The sequence below is a fragment of the Oryctolagus cuniculus genome, chromosome 18, assembly GCF_051225735.1.
Source record: "Oryctolagus cuniculus isolate XC-2025 breed Fujian yellow rabbit chromosome 18, ASM5122573v1, whole genome shotgun sequence".
Taxonomy (NCBI): domain Eukaryota; kingdom Metazoa; phylum Chordata; class Mammalia; order Lagomorpha; family Leporidae; genus Oryctolagus; species Oryctolagus cuniculus.
Genome location: NC_142884.1, coordinates 78,757,310 through 78,774,922, shown reverse-complemented (window position 1 = coordinate 78,774,922; position 17,613 = coordinate 78,757,310). Strand labels below are relative to the sequence as shown.

Sequence of the window (17,613 nt, the reverse complement as noted above, 5' to 3'; positions counted from 1 at the left end):
GGTGCTGCTCGCTGGGGGCAGAGGGAGGGACCCTGGGTCCCCACGTGGGAGCTGACCTCTGCCCCCGTCCCCAGTGCACCTCCGACGGGCCGAGGCAAGAGAAAGGTCCCCACTGCACGGCCTGGGCCACCTCATCCTGGACCAGAGCTACGTGTGCGCCCTGGTGGCGGCCATGGTGAGGATGGGGGCGGGCGGGGTGCGGGGGCGCCGTGCCGAGCCGGGCGTGCAGCCCCGCCCACCGGCCCGGCCCCGCAGGTCTGGAGCATCACCTACCACAGCTGGCTGACCTTCGTGCTGCTGCTGTGGGCCTGCCTCGTCTGGACGGTGCGCAGCCGCCACCAGCTGGCCATGCTCTGTGCGCCCTGCGTGCTGCTCTACGGGCTGGCGCTGTGCTGCCTGCGCTACGTGTGGGCCATGGACCTGCGCCCCGAGCTGCCCACCACCCTGGGCCCTGTGAGCCTGCGCCAGCTGGGGCTGGAGCACACCCGCTACCCCTGCCTGGACCTCGGCGCCATGGTGAGTGCCGCCAGGAGGGTGCCCGCGGCCCTGAGCGAGGGCCTGGTGCCGCCGCGGCGCAGTCCCTGGGACCCCGTGGCCCTGACACTGCCTGAGGCCCATCTCTGTGAGGCGTGTGTGTCGGGGTGTGGGGCTGTAAGTGTGCAATGCACGTGTGTGTGCCTGTGTGAACACATGACCCCGGTGTGCTCCTGTGCGCACACGCGTGTGGTCCTGGGTGTGTGTGAGTTGGGCCTGTCCCTGGGTGCCCCCGCCCCCGAGCTGGCCCCCGAGCTGGCCCTGGCCGTCAACCCTTGCTCCCTGCATTGGCCCTGGCCGTCAGCCCCTGCTCCCCACGCTGGCCCCGGCCCTGGGCACTTCTGCCCCCGTGCTGGCCCCGGCTGTCAGCCCCCACCCCCGAGCTGGCCCTGGGTGCCCCCGCCCCTCTTGCTGGCCCCGGCCATCAGCCCCCGCCCCGCGCTGGCCCCGGCCGTCAGCCCCCGCCCCTGAGCTCACCCTGGCCCCGGGTGCCCCCCGCCCCGCGCTTGTCCCGGCCGTCAGCCCCCGCCCCTGAGCTCACCCTGGCCCCGGGTGTCCCCCGCCCCGCGCTGGCCCCGCCCTCAGCCCCCGCCCCTGAGCTCACCCTGGCCCCGGGTGTCCCCCGCCCCGCGCTGGCCCCGCCCTCAGCCCCCGCCCCTGAGCTCACCCTGGCCCCGGGTGTCCCCCGCCCCGCGCTGGCCCCGCCCTCAGCCCCCGCCCCTGAGCTCACCCTGGCCCCGGGTGCCCCCCGCCCCGCGCTGGCCCCGCCCTCAGCCCCCGCCCCTGAGCTCACCCTGGCCCCGGGAGCCCCCCGCCCCGCGCTGGCCCCGCCCTCAGCCCCCGCCCCTGAGCTCACCCTGGCCCCGGGTGCCCCCCGCCCCGCGCTGGCCCCGCCCTCAGCCCCCGCCCCTGAGCTCACCCTGGCCCCGGGTGCCCCCCGCCCCGCGCTGGCCCCGCCCTCAGCCCCCGCCCCTGAGCTCACCCTGGCCCCGGGTGCCCCCCGCCCCGCGCTGGCCCCGGCCGTCAGCCCCCGCCCCTGAGCTCACCCTGGCCCCGGGTGCCCCCCGCCCCGCGCTGGCCCCGGCCGTCAGCCCCCGCCCCTGAGCTCACCCTGGCCCCGGGTGCCCCCCGCCCCGCGCTGGCCCCGCCCTCAGCCCCCGCCCCTGAGCTCACCCTGGCCCCGGGTGCCCCCCGCCCCGCGCTGGCCCCGCCCTCAGCCCCCGCCCCTGAGCTCACCCTGGCCCCGGGTGCCCCCCGCCCCGCGCTGGCCCCGGCCGTCAGCCCCCGCCCCTGAGCTCACCCTGGCCCCGGGTGCCCCCCGCCCCGCGCTGGCCCCGCCCTCAGCCCCCGCCCCTGAGCTCACCCTGGCCCCGGGTGCCCCCCGCCCCGCGCTGGCCCCGCCCTCAGCCCCCGCCCCTGAGCTCACCCTGGCCCCGGGTGCCCCCCGCCCCGCGCTGGCCCCGCCCTCAGCCCCCGCCCCTGAGCTCACCCTGGCCCCGGGTGCCCCCCGCCCCGCGCTGGCCCCGCCCTCAGCCCCCGCCCCTGAGCTCACCCTGGCCCCGGGTGCCCCCCGCCCCGCGCTGGCCCCGCCCTCAGCCCCCGCCCCTGAGCTCACCCTGGCCCCGCGTGCCCCCCGCCCCGCGCTGGCCCCGCCCTCAGCTCCCGCCCCTGAGCTCACCCTGGCCCCGGGTGCCCCCCGCCCCGCGCTGGCCCCGCCCTCAGCTCCCGCCCCTGAGCTCACCCTGGCCCCGGGTGCCCCCCGCCCCGCGCTGGCCCCGCCCTCAGCCCCCGCCCCTGAGCTCACCCTGGCCCCGGGTGCCCCCCGCCCCGCGCTGGCCCCGCCCTCAGCCCCCGCCCCTGAGCTCACCCTGGCCCCGGGTGCCCCCCGCCCCGCGCTGGCCCCGCCCTCAGCCCCCGCCCCTGAGCTCACCCTGGCCCCGGGTGCCCCCCGCCCCGCGCTGGCCCCGCCCTCAGCCCCCGCCCCTGAGCTCACCCTGGCCCCGGGTGCCCCCGCCCCGCGCTGGCCCCGCCCTCAGCCCCCGCCCCTGAGCTCACCCTGGCCCCGGGTGCCCCCCGCCCCGCGCTGGCCCCGCCCTCAGCCCCCGCCCCTGAGCTCACCCTGGCCCCGGGTGCCCCCCGCCCCGCGCTGGCCCCGCCGTCAGCCCCCGCCCCTGAGCTCACCCTGGCCCCGGGTGCCCCCGCCCCGCGCTGGCCCCGCCCTCAGCCCCCGCCCCTGAGCTCACCCTGGCCCCGGGTGCCCCCGCCCCGCGCTGGCCCCGCCCTCAGCCCCCGCCCCTGAGCTCACCCTGGCCCCGGGTGCCCCCGCCCCGCGCTGGCCCCGCCCTCAGCCCCCGCTCCCCACAGCTGCTCTACACGCTCACCTTCTGGCTGCTGCTGCGCCAGTTCGTGCGGGAGAAGCTGCTGAAGCGGACGCGGGCCCCAGCTGCGCTGACGGAAGTCACCGTGGCCGACGCAGGTGAGTGTGGGCAGAGGCGGGGCCGGGGGGCTGGCGGGGGGAGCCTGGCCGGCCGGCCCACACCTGCGCCCGCCCGCAGAGCCCACCCGGACGCAGACGCTGCTGCGGAGCCTGGGGGAGCAGGTCACCGGCCTGTACGCCAAGTACTGGATCTACGTGTGTGCCGGCATGTTCATCGTGGTCAGCTTCGCCGGCCGCCTGGTCGTCTACAAGATCGTCTACATGTTCCTCTTCCTGCTCTGCCTCACCCTCTTCCAGGTGCCGGGAGGGCCGGGCGGGGCCGGCGGGGCCGGCGGGGCGCGTGCGCCGGCCCGCGCTGACCCCCGCGCCCCCCAGGTCTACTACAGCCTGTGGCGGAAGCTGCTCAAGGTGTTCTGGTGGCTGGTGGTGGCCTACACCATGCTGGTGCTCATCGCCGTCTACACCTTCCAGTTCCAGGACTTCCCCGCCTACTGGCGCAACCTCACGGGCTTCACAGACGAGCAGTGAGTCGCGGGCGGCCCGGGGGGGGGGGGGGGGCCGTGCTGGCCGGCGCTGGCCCCGCTGAGCGCCTCCCACCGCCAGGCTGGGCGACCTGGGCCTGGAACAGTTCAGCGTGTCCGAGCTCTTCTCCAGCATCCTCACGCCCGGCTTCTTCCTGCTGGCCTGCATCCTGCAGCTGCACTACTTCCACCAGCCCTTCATGCGGCTCACCGACCTGGAGCACGTGCCCCCGCCCGGCGCCCGCCGCCCGCGCCCGCGCCCGCCGCACAGGTCCCGCCGCCATGGGAGGGGCCCTTCCCCGGGCCACGGGCTGGGGCGGTGGGGCCAGGGCGCCGCTAACCGGCCACGTGGCCCACATCAGGGACTCCTGGGGTGGGTGGGGCCTGCAGGTGGGGGCCTCTCTCAGCTCTGGGGCAGGGCAGGGGCGGAGCTTAGCAGAGCTTGGCAGGAAGTGACCCTCTGGGCCTCCCAGGCAGGACGCGGCGAGCGAGGCCCCCCTCCTGCAGCAGCGGGAAGAGGAGGCCCCCGGGGACCAGGCGCCGGGCACGGCTGACCCCTTCCAGGCCACGCAGGTCCCTGAAGGTAGGCGGACGGGGCAGGGCCCCTGGAGGCAAGCAGGTGCCGAGCCCGGATGCCCCCAGCCCCCCTCACCGCCCCCTGCTCCGCAGGCGCGGCCAGCAAGTGGGGCCTGGTGGCCGAGCGGCTGCTGGACCTGGCCGCCGGCTTCTCGGAGGCGCTCACCTCCGTGCAGGTGCTCGTGCGCCGCCTGCTGGAGCTGCACGTCGGCAAGCTGGTGGCGCTGTACACCGTCTGGGTGGCCCTGAAGGAGGTGCGTGTGCCGGCGGCCCCCCCAGCCCCCCCCCCGCCTCGCCCGCAGCGGTCACGCCCCACGCCTGTGCCCACAGGTATCGGTAATGAACCTGCTGCTGGTGGTGCTCTGGGCCTTCGCCCTGCCCTACGCCCGCTTCCGGCCCATGGCCTCGAGCCTGTCCACCGTGTGGACCTGCACCGTGATTGTGTGCAAGATGCTGTACCAACTGAAGGCCGTTAACCCCAACGAGTACTCCAGCAACTGCACCCAGGTACGGCCGCAGCGGCCCGTCCCCCGAGGGAGCCACGGACTTCCTGGCCGGGGTGTCCTTGGGCCCAGGGGCTTTTTCACTCCCACGTCCCCTAGCCCCCGCCCGTGGCCTCCCTGTTCCCGGGACACCGAGACGGGACCTGGGGCAGGACCAGCGTCTCCTGCCCGGGCGCCGGTGCTGAGCCCGCTCCCTCCCCCAGCCTTTCCCCAACAGCACCAACCTGCAGGCGGCAGAGATCAGCCAGTCCCTCCTGTACCGGGGCCCCGTCGACCCTGCCAACTGGTTTGGCGTGCGGAAGGGTTTCCCCAACCTGGGCTACATCCAGGTGGGTGAGGGGCGGGTGGCGAGCAGCGGGCAGGGGGTGGGGCTGGCTGCAGCCTGCGGGGCGGGCAGCGGGCAGGGGGTGGGGCTGGCTGCAGCCTGCGGGGCGGGCAGCGGGCAGGGGTTGGGGCTGGCTGCAGCCTGCGGGGCGGGCAGCGGGCAGGGGGGTGGGGCTGGCTGCAGCCTGCGGGGCGGGCAGCGGGCAGGGGGGTGGGGCTGGCTGCAGCCTGCGGGGCGGGCAGCGGGCAGGGGGTGGGGCTGGCTGCAGCCTGCGGGGCGGGCAGCGGACACCTCCCCCTCCGCCCCCCAGAACCACCTGCAGATCCTGCTGCTGCTGGTGTTCGAGGCTGTGGTGTACCGGCGCCAAGAGCACTACCGCCGGCAGCACCAGCTGGCCCCGCTGCCCGCCCAGGCCGTGTGCGCCGCCGGCACCCGGCACAGCCTCGACCAGGACCTGCTCAGCTGCCTCAAGTACTTCGTCAACTTCTTCTTCTACAAGTTCGGGCTCGAGGTGAGGCCGGGGCTCCGTAGAGCACTGAGCAGGAAGTCTCCAGGGACCAGGGCGGCGACCAGGGAGGCAGCGGGGAGATTCCCTGCGGGCCATGTCCCCAAGCCTCAGCGTCCCCACGTTGTGTGGCCCTCCCAGGAGGGTGCCAGGCTGCAGCCCCCACCCTCACCATGGGCAGGCCAGGGGCTTTGGGCGGTCATCCTGAAAGATCCAAGTCCCCATGGTCTAAAATCCCAGAGGAGAGAGGCAGAGAAAGCTCCCATCCGGGGGGCACCCCCCAGATGCCCACACCGACCAGAGTGAAGCTAGCAAGAGCCCGGAGCTGGGAACAGCCCAGGTCTCCCAGGGTGTGGCAGGGAGCGGGTCCCGAGCCATCAGCACTGCCTCCCGGGGCCGGGACTGAACCCAGACACACTGGTGTGCGATGTGGTCCCCGACCCCTAGGCCAAGTGCCTGCTCCGGTGTCTACCGTTCTCAAAGGAGCGTGAGCACCCTCCATGGCCGCGTCTCGGGCCGAGAGAGGCTGTGGGCCTAGCGGCGTTCCCACGTCACAGGACGGGCGCACGGCAGCCAGGAGCAGGTGGGCTGTCTCCAGAGACGGCGGATAAGCGCTCCCCCGCCCCGTCAGCCTGCAGTTCTGACGCCTGCCTGGACCCCGATTGTCGTCCTGCCCCTCACAGGGCCCCGGCCTCTGCCCCCTCCTGGCTTTTGGTTTCCAGGGGGACCCATGGTTTTCAGGATTTTGACATCTGGGTCTTTTTTTTTTTTTTTTAAAGATTTGTTTGTTTATTTGAAAGAGTTACACAGAGAGAGAAGGAGAGGCAGAGAGACAGAGACAGAGCGAGGTCTTCCATCCGCTGGTTCACTCCCCAACCGGCCACAACAGCCAGAGCTGCGCAGATCCCAAGCCAGGAGCCGGGTCTCTCACGTGGGTGCAGGGGCCCAAGGACTTGGGCCGTCTTCCACCGCTCTCCCAGGCCTTAGCAGAGAGCTGGATTGGAAGTGGAGCAGCTGGGATACGAACCAGCGCCCACATGGGATGTCGGCACTGCAGGCTGCGGCTTTACCCGCTACGTCACAGTGCCGGCCCTGACACCTGGGGTGTTAACATCGTTAATGTGGTCTTCGGGATTCCAGGGAATTTGACTTGGGGGATTCCCACGGGGAGGTCCCACGCTTAGCCCCGCCCCTCCCCGCAGATCTGCTTCCTGATGGCGGTGAACGTCATCGGGCAGCGCATGAACTTCATGGTCATCCTGCACGGCTGCTGGCTCGTGGCCATCCTCACCCGCCGGCGCCGCAGCGCCATCGCCCGCCTGTGGCCCAACTACTGCCTCTTCCTCACGCTCTTCCTGCTGTACCAGTACCTGCTGTGCCTGGGCATCCCCCCAGCCCTGTGCATCGGTGAGTGCCCCCCCCACAGCCGGGAGACCCCATCCCCGCCGGCCCCCGCCGGCTCCACCATGCCCAGTCTGCCGGCACCCCTCGCCTGCCCAGCATCCTGCTTTGAACACGTCCATTCAGCTCGGGCCCTTGGGTGGTCTGGGCACTTCTGAGAGCAGTGGGGACCGTGGCAGCGTGGGGACCGCCCCACATTTGCCCTGGTCACCTCCCGGCTGTGGCCTCCCCCACGCCAGCCCCGTCTGCGCAGGAGGTCCGTGTCTGCCCACGAGCGCTGGCCTATAGGGGCCTCGCCTCCTCTCCCGTGTGTGCTGTCACTGGCGGGTCCAGGGCCTCCTGCGACGGTGCCCGCCCCTGCCTGCCACGCAGGGTTACAGTGGCCCCTCCCTAACTCCCGCAGCTACGGGTTGGGGGACTGTCTTCCCCGTTTCTCCTCTAACTCCCCCACCTCTGCCTCTGCTGTGGACGGGGCCCCCAGCGTCACGGCGGTTCTGTCCCGCCCCTCGGGCCTGAGGAAGCCCTGGCTGCCCGTCTCGCCCCGAGGGACTGTCCAGCCGCAGTCCCTGCCCGCCGGGCTCACCTTGCTCCCTCCTGGGCGTGGGCCCCTCAGCCCCCAGCCTGCTGTTCCGTCGGCTCTGTGGCGGCCACGCCAGTGCCGCCTGTCGGGCTGGGCCCTCCGAGACCCGCGGCACACAGGCACTGCCTGCCCCCTGAGGACGCCTGTGCTCCTCCCACTCTGGCTGTTAGAATCCCTGCCCCGCCCACCCCAGCCCCCAGAAGCCCCTCGCTCTCCTGCCTGTCACTCACGGTTTACGCTTGAACCTGTATCGTTGTATCGTAACGCGTGGAATTGAGTGTGGGATTCCGGTGGGGCTGACGTGTGCCCCCCCCCCCCCCCCCCCCCCCCCGGCTCAGACTACCCGTGGCGCTGGAGCCGGGCCATCCCCATGAACTCGGCGCTCATCAAGTGGCTGTACCTGCCCGACTTCTTCAGGGCCCCCAACTCCACCAATCTCATCAGTGAGTGCCGCCCACCCGGGCCCCGGGGGCACCCGCTCGCAGAGCAGGAGGGGGTCCGGCCCCACAGGCGTGTCCCCGCGCCCACCGCAGCCCCACACCAGCCGTGTGTGCTGCCGGCCCCACTGCCCCCGCCCCATGCAGCCCGGCTCCCCGCACACATGCACTCCAGCCCCGCCTCGTGGACTCCGCCCCCCGCGGTGTGCAGCCGGCCCTGTCCCCCTGCCGCTGGCCCCGCCCCCCTGCACTCCGCCCCCACCCACATGCAGCCGGCCCTGTCCCCGTGCCGCTGGCCCCTCTGCCCCCGCCCGCATGCAGCCGGCCCTGTCCCCGTGCCGCTGGCCCCTCTGCCCCCGCCCGCATGCAGCCGGCCCTGTCCCCGTGCCGCAGGCGACTTCCTCCTGCTGCTGTGCGCCTCGCAGCAGTGGCAGGTGTTCTCGGCCGAGCGCACCGAGGAGTGGCAGCGCGTGGCCGGCATCAACACCGACCGCCTGGAGCCGCTGCGGGGCGAGCCCAACCCCGTGCCCAACTTCATCCACTGCAGGTGCGTCCCAGGCCGCCCGCGCCGAGGGGCCTCCCCGGGGGCCCCGGACACCCACGGTGCGCTCCCTGCCCCACAGGTCCTACCTGGACATGCTGAAGGTGGCCGTCTTCCGCTACCTGTTCTGGCTGGTGCTGGTGGTGGTGTTCGCCGCGGGGGCCACGCGCATCAGCGTCTTCGGCCTGGGCTACCTGCTGGCCTGCTTCTACCTGCTGCTGTTCGGCACGGCCCTGCTGCGGAAGGCCAGCCGGGCGCGCCTGCTCATCTGGGACTGCCTCATCCTCTACAACGTCACCGTCATCATCTCCAAGAACCTGCTCTCGGTGCGCCCCCGGCCCCGCCCTCCCGGCCCCGCCCCGCCCCGCCTGGCTGACCCGCGCCCCCCCGGCCCCGCCCTCCCGGCCCCACCCCGCCCCGCCCCGCTGACCCGCGCCCGCCCTACCCCGCCTCACCCTCCCGCCCCGCCCTGCCCCGCCCCGCCCCGCTGACCAGCCCCCCGGTCCCGCCCCCGCCCCGCCCGGCTGACCTGCCCCCCGCCCCCGCCCCGCCCCGCCTGGCTGACCCGCCCCCGGCCCCGCCCCGCTGACCCGCGCCCGCCCCGGCTGACCGGCCCCGCCCCGCCCCGCCCCCAGCTCCTGTCCTGTGTCTTCGTGGAGCAAATGCAGAGCAGCTTCTGCTGGGTCATCCAGCTCTTCAGCCTCGTGTGCACCGTCAAAGGCTACTACGACCGTGAGTGGGCGGGGCCGGGGCGGGCCGGGGCGGGGCAGGCCGCGCTGCTGGGCGCAGCCTGACGGCGGCCGCGCCGTCCCCCAGCCAAGGAGATGATGGCCAAGGACCAGGACTGCCTGCTGCCCGTGGAGGAGGCGGGCGTCATCTGGGACAGCGTCTGCTTCTTCTTCCTGCTGCTGCAGCGCCGCGTCTTCCTCAGCCACTACTTCCTGCACGTCAGCGCCGACCTCCAGGCCACCGCCCTGCAGGCGTCCAGGTCAGCCGTCCCCGCGGGCGCCGGGGCCTGGGCACGGCCTCAGAAGCAGGCCTGCCTGCCCCTCCGTGGCCCGGCCCTCGGCTGAGCCGGCTCCCCACGGGCGTCTCTCCAGGCTGCCCAGGGCGGCAGGTGTCCTGGCACCCAGTGGGTGCTTGGGAGCAGGGCCTCCCCCCGGCCCAGCCGAGAGCCCTGCCTCTCACCCCCTCCCCTCCTCCCCCCGGCCCGGCCGAGACCCCTGCCTCACCCACCCTCCCCTCCTCCCCCCGGCCCGGCCGAGAGCCCTGCCTCACCCCTCCCCTCCTCCCCCGGCCCGGCCGAGACCCCTGCCTCACCCCCTCCCCTCCTCCCCCGGCCCGGCCGAGAGCCCTGCCTCTCACCCCCTCCCTCCTCCCCCGGCCCGGCCGAGAGCCCTGCCTCTCACCCCCTCCCCTCCTCCCCCGGCCCAGCCGAGACCCCTGCCTCACCCCCCCCCTCCCCCGGCCCCAGCCGAGAGCCCTGCCTCACCCCCCTCCCCTCCTCCCGCCCAGCCGAGAGCCCTGCCTCTCACCCCCCCTCCCCCGGCCAGCCGAGAGCCCTGCCTCTCACCCCTCCCCTCCTCCCCCGGCCCAGCCGAGACCCCTGCCTCACCCCCCCCCTCCCCCGGCCCAGCCGAGAGCCCTGCCTCACCCCCTCCCCTCCTCCCCGGCCCAGCCGAGAGCCCTGCCTCTCACCCCCCTCCCCCGGCCCAGCCGAGAGCCCTGCCTCTCACCCCCTCCCCTCCTCCCCCGGCCCCAGCCGAGACCCCTGCCTCACCCCCCCCCTCCCCCGGCCCAGCCGAGAGCCCTGCCTCACCCCCTCCCCTCCTCCCCCGGCCCAGCCGAGAGCCCTGCCTCTCACCCCCCCTCCCCCGGCCCAGCCGAGAGCCCTGCCTCTCACCCCCTCCCCTCCTCCCCGGCCCAGCCGAGACCCCTGCCTCACCCCACCCCTCCCCCGGCCCAGCCGAGAGCCCTGGCCTCACCCCTCCCCTCCTCCCCCGGCCCAGCCGAGAGCCCTGCCTCTCACCCCCCCTCCCCCCGGCCCAGCCGAGAGCCCTGCCTCTCACCCCCTCCCCTCCTCCCCCGGCCCAGCCGAGACCCCTGCCTCACCCCCCCCCTCCCCCCGGCCCGGCCGAGAAGCCCTGCCTCACCCCCTCCCCTCCTCCCCCGGCCCAGCCGAGACCCCTGCCTCTCACCCCCTCCCCTCCTCCCCCGGCCCAGCCGAGAGCCCTGCCTCTCACCCCCTCCCCTCCTCCCCCGGCCCAGCCCGAGACCCCTGCCTCTCACCCCCTCCCCTCCTCCCCCGGCCAGCCGAGAGCCCTGCCTCTCACCCCCCCTCCCCCCCCCGGCCCAGCCGAGAGCCCTGCCTCTCACCCCCTCCCCTCCTCCCCCGGCCCAGCCGAGACCCCTGCCTCACCCCCCCCTCCCCCGGCCCAGCCGAGAGCCCCTGCCTCACCCCCCTCCCCCTCCTCCCCCGGCCCAGCCGAGACCCCTGCCTCTCACCCCCCCTCCCCCGGCCCAGCCGAGAGCCCTGCCTCTCACCCCCTCCCCTCCTCCCCCGGCCCAGCCGAGAGCCCTGCCTCACCCCCCCTCCCCCGGCCCAGCCGAGAGCCCTGCCTCACCCCCTCCCCTCCTCCCCCGGCCCAGCCGAGACCCCTGCCTCTCACCCCCTCCCCTCCTCCCCCGGCCCAGCCGAGAGCCCTGCCTCTCACCCCCTCCCCTCCTCCCCCGGCCCAGCCGAGAGCCCTGCCTCACCCCCCCTCCCCTCCTCCCCCGGCCCAGCCGAGACCCCTGCCTCTCACCCCCCCTCCCCCGGCCCAGCCGAGAGCCCTGCCTCTCACCCCCTCCCCTCCTCCCCCGGCCCAGCCGAGAGCCCTGCCTCACCCCCCCTCCCCTCCTCCCCCGGCCCAGCCGAGAGCCCTGCCTCTCACCCCCTCCCCTCCTCCCCCGGCCCAGCCGAGAGCCCTGCCTCACCACCACCCTCCTCCAGGGGCTTCGCCCTGTACAATGCAGCCAACCTCAAGAGCATCCACTTCCACCGCAAGGCCGAGGAGAGGTCGCTGGCGCAGCTGAAGAAGCAGTAGGTGCCCTGGGGGTGGGGGCCCCTCCCTGCCCGGGCCAGTGTGGCACTCAGCCCCGCCCCCCCACAGGATGGAGCGCATCCGAGCCAAGCAGGAGAAACATCGGCAGAGCCGGGCCAGCCGCGGCCGCCCCCACAGCCTCCAGGACCCCGAGGGCCCCGGCCAGGAGCCAGGTGAGTGTGGGTGGCTCTCCACGTCCAGGCGTCCCTGTGCTGCTGCTGTGCCGTGTGACGTCCACGAGGGCTCCCGCCCTCTGTCCCGTGCCGTGTCGTCCCCCATCCCAGCAGCCACGGTTCTGAGCCACGCAACTCCCCTCCCTCGTCCGTGTGTGCCACGTGGCCGTCCTCACCCCGGGCAGACCGCCCTCACCGCCTGCCCCCCGCCTCACGCTCACCCGCCCTCCACAGGGACCTCCTCCCCCCCACAGAGGCAGTGGTGGCGGCCCTGGCTGGACCACGCCACAGGTACCCCGCCCCGCCCCGCCCCCCCGTGCTTGCTGTGCAGTCTGGTCCTGTTCCTGCTGCCGCGTCCTGTGCATGGCCCCCCAGCCCCGGGCAGGGGCCCCGGGCAGGGTCTGGGGCGGGTTCAGAGGGAAACCCCAGCCACCGAGGGGTGAGCCCGAGGCTGGGGCGGGGCTCGCGCTCACCCCGCCCTGCCCGCAGTCATCCACTCTGGGGACTACTTCCTGTTCGAGTCCGACAGCGAGGAGGAAGAGGAGGCCCTGCCCGAGGACCCCAGGCCGTCGCCCCAGAGCGCCTTCCAGGTGAGCCGGGGCCCCCGCCTGCGGGTGGAGGCAGCGCACTGGAGACGGCCATGCCGGCAGTCGGCGCCCAGGGCCGGGCCGCCTCCCCTCGGGGCTCCTGGGGGCAGCCGGAGGCCGGGATGCGGGCCTCCTGGCTCTGCGGCTGGGCGCGGTCTCAGCGTGGGTCCCTGGTGGTGAGAGACAGTGGCGGGGCTGTGTCCCCCGATTCCCGAGCCTGGTGGAGATGGGGGTACGACCCAGGGCTGGGCTGAACGGGGGCCGCGCTCCAGCGGGGTTGCCTGTGTGCAGATGGCGTATCAGGCCTGGGTGACCAACGCCCAGACAGTGCTGAGGCAGCGGCGCCAGGAGCAGGCAGAGCAGCTGTCCCTGGGTGAGTTGGGCAGCCGGGGCTCCGGGGGAGGGCAGCGGGGGTGTGCGGTACTGACCAGCTCCCCCATCCCAGGTGGTGGCCTGAGCCAGGAGCTGGAACCAGCGGAGGGCCCTGAGGCCGAGGTGGCAGGTGCGTGGGCCCCGGGGCCGGGCTGGGGCCTCCGGCCGCCTGCCCAGTGGCCGCCTCTCCAGCACGCCCCCCGCCCCCCCCACAGGCCGCAGCCACGTGATGCAGCGGGTGCTCAGCACGGTGCAGTTCCTGTGGGTGCTGGGGCAGGCGCTGGTGGACGGGCTGACGCGCTGGCTGTGCGCGTTCACGAGGCAACACCGCAACATGAGTGACGTGCTGCGCGCCGAGCGCTACCTCCTCACGCAGGAGCTGCTGCGGGTAAGCCCCGCCCCGCCCCGCGCCCCGCCCCCGGGGCCGTAGGCGGCCCTGAGACCCCTGCCCTCGCCCCGCAGAATGGAGAGGCGCGCCGCGGCGTGCTGGACCAGCTGTACGGGAGCGACGCCGACGCCCGCGACGTGCTGAGCACAGCGTCCAGGTGCGGGCGGGGCCCCCGAGCCGCCGCGGGAGCGGTGCAGCCCTGCCGCCTCCGTGACCTGGCTTTGCCCCCACAGCGGGCTGGGGCCCGAGGAGCCCCTGCTGAGCGTGACGGACGATGCGGGCAGCCCGCCGAGCACCGGCTACCACACCCGCAGCGGCAGCGAGGAGGGCGTGGCCGAGCCCGGCGACCCCGAGCCCGGGGCTTCCCTGCGCAGCTCCCGGGAGCTCCTGGCCAGCGGCCGCACCCGGACGCGCACGGCCAGCGAGCTGCTGCTGGACAGGTGCCCGGGGGCGGCGCGGCGCGGCGCGGGGCGGGGCCCACCGCACACCGGCGCCCCCCCCCCCCGCCTGAGGGTCCGCCCCTTCCGCCCAGGCGCCTGCGCATCCCCGAGCTGGAGGAGGCCGAGCGGTTCGCGGAGGGCCAGGGCCGGGCGCTGCGCCTGCTGCGCGCCCTGTACGAGTGCGTGGCCGCCCACTCGGAGCTGCTGTGCTACTTCATCATCATCCTCAACCACATGGTCACCGCGTCGGCCGCCTCGCTGGTGCTGCCCGTGCTGGTCTTCCTGTGGGCCATGCTGTCCATCCCGCGGCCCAGCAAGCGCTTCTGGATGACGGCCATCGTCTTCACCGAGGTGGGCCGGGCGGGCGGCGGCGGCGAGCGCCGCCTGGCCCCGCGCTGAGCCCCTGCCCCCGCAGGCCGCCGTGGCCTGGCCCCGCGCTGAGCCCCTGCCCCCGCAGGCCGCCGTGGCCTGGCCCCGCGCTGAGCCCCTGTCCCCGCAGGCCGCCGTGGCCTGGCCCCGCGCTGAGCCCCTGTCCCCGCAGGCCGCCGTGGTCACCAAGTACCTGTTCCAGTTCGGCTTCTTCCCCTGGAACAACCACTCGGTGCTGCGGCGCTACGAGAACAAGCCCTACTTCCCGCCGCGCATCCTGGGCCTGGAGAAGAGCGACAGCTACGTCAAGTTCGACCTGCTGCAGCTCATGGCCCTCTTCTTCCACCGGTCCCAGCTGCTGGTGAGCCGGGTGGCGGCGGCGGGCGGGCCCCGTCCCCCCACCCCCCCACCCCCCCACCCCATGGCCGCGTCCCCCTGTCCCCCCGTCCCACGGCCACGGGGGCCCCCGGCCGCCGCCTCACCGCCCCTCCTCGCCCCACGCAGTGCTACGGCCTCTGGGACCACGATGAGGACCCGTCCAAGGTGCCAGGGGCGGGGGCGGAGGCGGAGGTGGGGGTGGAGCAGGGGGCGGCTGGTGAGGAACTCCCCCAGGGGGACGAGGCCCCCAAGGCCCAGCCCGCCAGCCTGCGGCTCCGGAGGAGGAAGGCCAGCCCGGCAGCTCCCGGTAAGGGCCGCCTCCAGCGCGGGGCTCGGGTGGGGGGCAGCGGAGACAGCCGGGGGCTCCCTGAGCAGCGCTTCTTTCCCAGCGTCGCAGGACAGGGCGGAGGAGGAGCAGGAGGCGGAGGAGGCCGCCGGGAAGGGGAAGCCGGGCCGCTCCCGAGAGAGAGTGAGGGCCGCAGGTCGCCGCCTGCAGCGCTGCGTGCTGTCCCTGTGAGTGGCCTGGCAGGGCGTGGCCGGGCGGGGGGCAGGGCTGGGCGGCCGCTGAGCCCTCTGCCCGCAGGGCCCAGAGCGTGTACCGGCCACTGCGGCGCTTCTTCCACGACATCCTGCACACGCGGTACCGCGCGGCCACGGACGTCTACGCCCTCATGTTCCTGGCCGACGTCGTCGCCTTCGTCATCATCATCTTCGGCTTCTGGGCCTTTGGGGTGAGGGGGTCCTGGGCCGCTCGGGGGCCGGAGCCGGGGACCACCGCGCCCGGCCTGGGCCGCTGACGCCGCTCTCCCGGCCACAGAAGCACTCGGCGGCCACCGACATCGCGTCGTCGCTGTCGGACGACCAGGTGCCCGAGGCCTTCCTGGTGATGCTGCTGATCCAGTTCGGCACCATGGTGGTGGACCGCGCGCTCTACCTGCGCAAGACCGTGCTGGGCAAGCTGGCCTTCCAGGTGGCGCTCGTGCTGGCCGTGCACCTCTGGATGTTCTTCATCCTGCCCGCCGTCACCGAGCGGTGCGTGGCTGGGCCTGGGCCGGGCCGGGCCGTGGGGCCTGGGGCCGGGGGGCCGGGGGCGTGGGCGTGGCCCGGTCCCAACTGCCGCCCCGCCCGCCGCCTGCCCCAGGATGTTCAGCCAGAACGCGGTGGCCCAGCTGTGGTACTTCGTCAAGTGCATCTACTTCGCCCTGTCCGCCTACCAGATCCGCTGCGGCTACCCGACCCGCATCCTCGGCAACTTCCTCACCAAGAAGTACAACCACCTCAACCTCTTCCTCTTCCAGGGGTGAGCGCGGGGCGGGGCGGGGCGGGGCGCGGCGGGGCGGGGCGGGGCGGGGCGCGGCGGGGCGGCGGTGTGACAGTGACGGCGGGGCGGGGCGCGGTGCGTGCGGTGGGGCGGCGTGCGGTGGGGCGGGGTGGCGCGGCGGGGCGCGGCGGGGCAGGGCGGGGCGTGGCGCGGGGCGCGGCGGGGCAGGGCGGGGCGTGGCGCGGTGGGGCGGGGCCTGACGGCTCCTGGCCCTGCAGGTTCCGGCTGGTGCCCTTCCTGGTGGAGCTGCGGGCGGTCATGGACTGGGTGTGGACGGACACGACGCTGTCGCTGTCCAGCTGGATGTGCGTGGAGGACATCTACGCCAACATCTTCATCATCAAGTGCAGCCGAGAGACGGAGAAGGTGCAGGGGCGCGCGGTCAGCCCGTCCGTGCTCTCGGATCCTCGCTGAGGGAGTTCACGCAGCCCCCGGTTCCCTGCTCCGTGACCTCCCAGGGTGCAGTGCGCCCGGGCAGCGGTCCTGTGTCCGTGGCTCGCCCCAGCCATTGGCCGTCCTCGTGGCCCGGGAACACTCCCCCTCCTTACCGACGTGCATGGTCGCTTTGGGCAGGGGGTGGGGGGGACTCCTGTCTGAAGAGCTGCACCAGTGCTGCCCCCAGCCCAGCCCAGCCCAGAGCAGGGGCTCCAGTGTCCCCACGGCCGCATGTACGCCGGGCCCCTGGACACCTCTCCCGGGCCTCAGTGGCAGACCCTGGCCCCCGGGCCCTGCGTCTCCAGGGTCCCACGTCCAGTGCACGGACCCCGAGTCTCCCTGGCTGCTGAGGCTGGGCTGCCCCGCGCCGCTCCCCGTCAGATCCTCAGCGTGGGGGTTGCTTCCAGGCCCAGGCGCGGGGTGACCGTGTGCCCCACCCCCACCCAGAAATACCCGCAGCCCAAGGGGCAGAGGAAGAAGAAGGTGGTCAAGTACGGCATGGGCGGGCTCATCATCCTCTTCCTCATCGCCATCATCTGGTTCCCACTGCTCTTCATGTCGCTCGTGCGCTCCGTGGTGGGCGTCGTCAACCAGCCCATCGACGTCACCGTCACCCTCAAGCTGGGCGGCTACGAGGTGAGGGGCCCCGCCCGGGCCACGGGTGCCTGGGCCAGGGCCGCACGCCCAGCTCCGTGTCCGCCTCTGTCCCCAGCCCCTGTTCACCATGAGCGCCCAGCAGCCGTCCATCGTGCCCTTCACGCCCCAGGCCTACGAGGAGCTGTCCCGGCAGTTCGACCCCCACCCGGTGAGCGGCCGCCCCTGGGCCGGCGGGGCGGGTGGGTGAGGCCGCCCGCTGAGCGGCCTGTCCGCCCCAGCTGGCCATGCAGTTCATCAGCCAGTACAGCCCGGAGGACATCGTCACGGCGCAGATCGAGGGCAGCTCCGGGGCGCTGTGGCGCATCAGCCCCCCGAGCAGGGCCCAGATGAAGCGGGAGCTGTACAACGGCACAGCCGGCATCACCCTGCGCTTCACCTGGAACTTCCAGAGGTGGGGGCGTGGGGGCGTGGGGGCGTGCGGGCGTGCGTGCGTGCGTGCGGGCCGGGCCCTGCCGGAGCTCACGCTGCGCCCTGCCCCCTGCAGGGACCTGGCCAAGGGCGGCACTGTGGAGTACACCAACGAGAAGCACACGCTGGACCTGGCCCCGAACAGCACCGCCCGGCGGCAGCTGGCCAGCCTGCTGGAGGGCACCTCGGAGCAGGCTGTGTGAGTGGGCGGCCGTGGGGGACCGGCGGGCAGGCCCGGGCCGGCTCTGACCCCCGCTCCTCCCTGCAGGGTCATCCCCCACCTCTTCCCCAAGTACATCCGTGCCCCCAACGGGCCCGAGGCCAACCCCGTGAAGCAGCTGCAGCCTGGTGAGTGGGGCGGGGGCGCCCGGAGCAGGGGAGGCGGCCGGGCGTGCGCGTGCGTGCGTGTGCGTGGGCCGGCCCCCACGCGCCTGCTCTGCTCCGCCCCAGGTGAGGAGGACGACTACCTGGGCGTGCGCATCCAGCTTCGGAGGGAGCGGGTGGGCGCGGGCGCCGCCGGCTTCCTGGAGTGGTGGGTCATCGAGCTGCAGGACTGCCAGGCCCGCTGCAACCTGCTGCCCATGGTCATCTTCAGCGACAAGGTCAGCCCTCCCAGCCTGGGCTTCCTGGCCGGCTACGGGT

General features: G+C 74.6%; 1 protein-coding gene and 1 long non-coding RNA gene across 5 annotated transcripts in view; one reads left to right on the top strand and one right to left on the bottom strand.

Moving 5' to 3' along the window:
* Window positions 1–17,613, top strand: part of PIEZO1 (piezo type mechanosensitive ion channel component 1 (Er blood group)) — a 50,408-nt gene that overhangs the window by 32,328 nt on the left and 467 nt on the right. For 2 of the 4 annotated variants that reach the window (XM_089320557.1, XM_089320555.1), the window contains 39 exons: window positions 75–175; window positions 256–516; window positions 2,899–3,010; window positions 3,090–3,268; window positions 3,347–3,495; window positions 3,575–3,763; window positions 3,966–4,075; window positions 4,162–4,322; window positions 4,399–4,575; window positions 4,775–4,900; window positions 5,207–5,407; window positions 6,604–6,808; window positions 7,721–7,825; window positions 8,213–8,366; window positions 8,443–8,686; window positions 8,996–9,092; window positions 9,177–9,348; window positions 11,353–11,442; window positions 11,513–11,616; window positions 11,851–11,907; window positions 12,106–12,206; window positions 12,495–12,705; window positions 12,791–12,963; window positions 13,038–13,120; window positions 13,197–13,403; window positions 13,496–13,754; window positions 13,945–14,133; window positions 14,277–14,457; window positions 14,540–14,663; window positions 14,734–14,881; window positions 14,968–15,182; window positions 15,292–15,450; window positions 15,690–15,837; window positions 16,354–16,542; window positions 16,619–16,711; window positions 16,782–16,954; window positions 17,048–17,170; window positions 17,240–17,319; window positions 17,422–17,611. In XM_089320557.1, coding sequence (XP_089176683.1) covers window positions 75–175; window positions 256–516; window positions 2,899–3,010; window positions 3,090–3,268; window positions 3,347–3,495; window positions 3,575–3,763; window positions 3,966–4,075; window positions 4,162–4,322; window positions 4,399–4,575; window positions 4,775–4,900; window positions 5,207–5,407; window positions 6,604–6,808; window positions 7,721–7,825; window positions 8,213–8,366; window positions 8,443–8,686; window positions 8,996–9,092; window positions 9,177–9,348; window positions 11,353–11,442; window positions 11,513–11,616; window positions 11,851–11,907; window positions 12,106–12,206; window positions 12,495–12,705; window positions 12,791–12,963; window positions 13,038–13,120; window positions 13,197–13,403; window positions 13,496–13,754; window positions 13,945–14,133; window positions 14,277–14,457; window positions 14,540–14,663; window positions 14,734–14,881; window positions 14,968–15,182; window positions 15,292–15,450; window positions 15,690–15,837; window positions 16,354–16,542; window positions 16,619–16,711; window positions 16,782–16,954; window positions 17,048–17,170; window positions 17,240–17,319; window positions 17,422–17,611 — 6,040 coding nt within the window. The remainder of the gene's footprint in view (window positions 1–74; window positions 176–255; window positions 517–2,898; window positions 3,011–3,089; window positions 3,269–3,346; window positions 3,496–3,574; window positions 3,764–3,965; window positions 4,076–4,161; window positions 4,323–4,398; window positions 4,576–4,774; window positions 4,901–5,206; window positions 5,408–6,603; window positions 6,809–7,720; window positions 7,826–8,212; window positions 8,367–8,442; window positions 8,687–8,995; window positions 9,093–9,176; window positions 9,349–11,352; window positions 11,443–11,512; window positions 11,617–11,850; window positions 11,908–12,105; window positions 12,207–12,494; window positions 12,706–12,790; window positions 12,964–13,037; window positions 13,121–13,196; window positions 13,404–13,495; window positions 13,755–13,944; window positions 14,134–14,276; window positions 14,458–14,539; window positions 14,664–14,733; window positions 14,882–14,967; window positions 15,183–15,291; window positions 15,451–15,689; window positions 15,838–16,353; window positions 16,543–16,618; window positions 16,712–16,781; window positions 16,955–17,047; window positions 17,171–17,239; window positions 17,320–17,421; window positions 17,612–17,613) is intronic. The other 2 variants (XM_089320556.1, XM_089320558.1) reach the window with 2 other exon arrangements.
* On the bottom strand, window positions 6,161–8,587 carry LOC149121045 (uncharacterized). Its single transcript, XR_016225475.1, has 2 exons — window positions 8,450–8,587; window positions 6,161–6,395 (listed from the first exon to the last, which is right to left on the bottom strand). It is a non-coding gene; the product is annotated as an uncharacterized LOC149121045 (long non-coding RNA).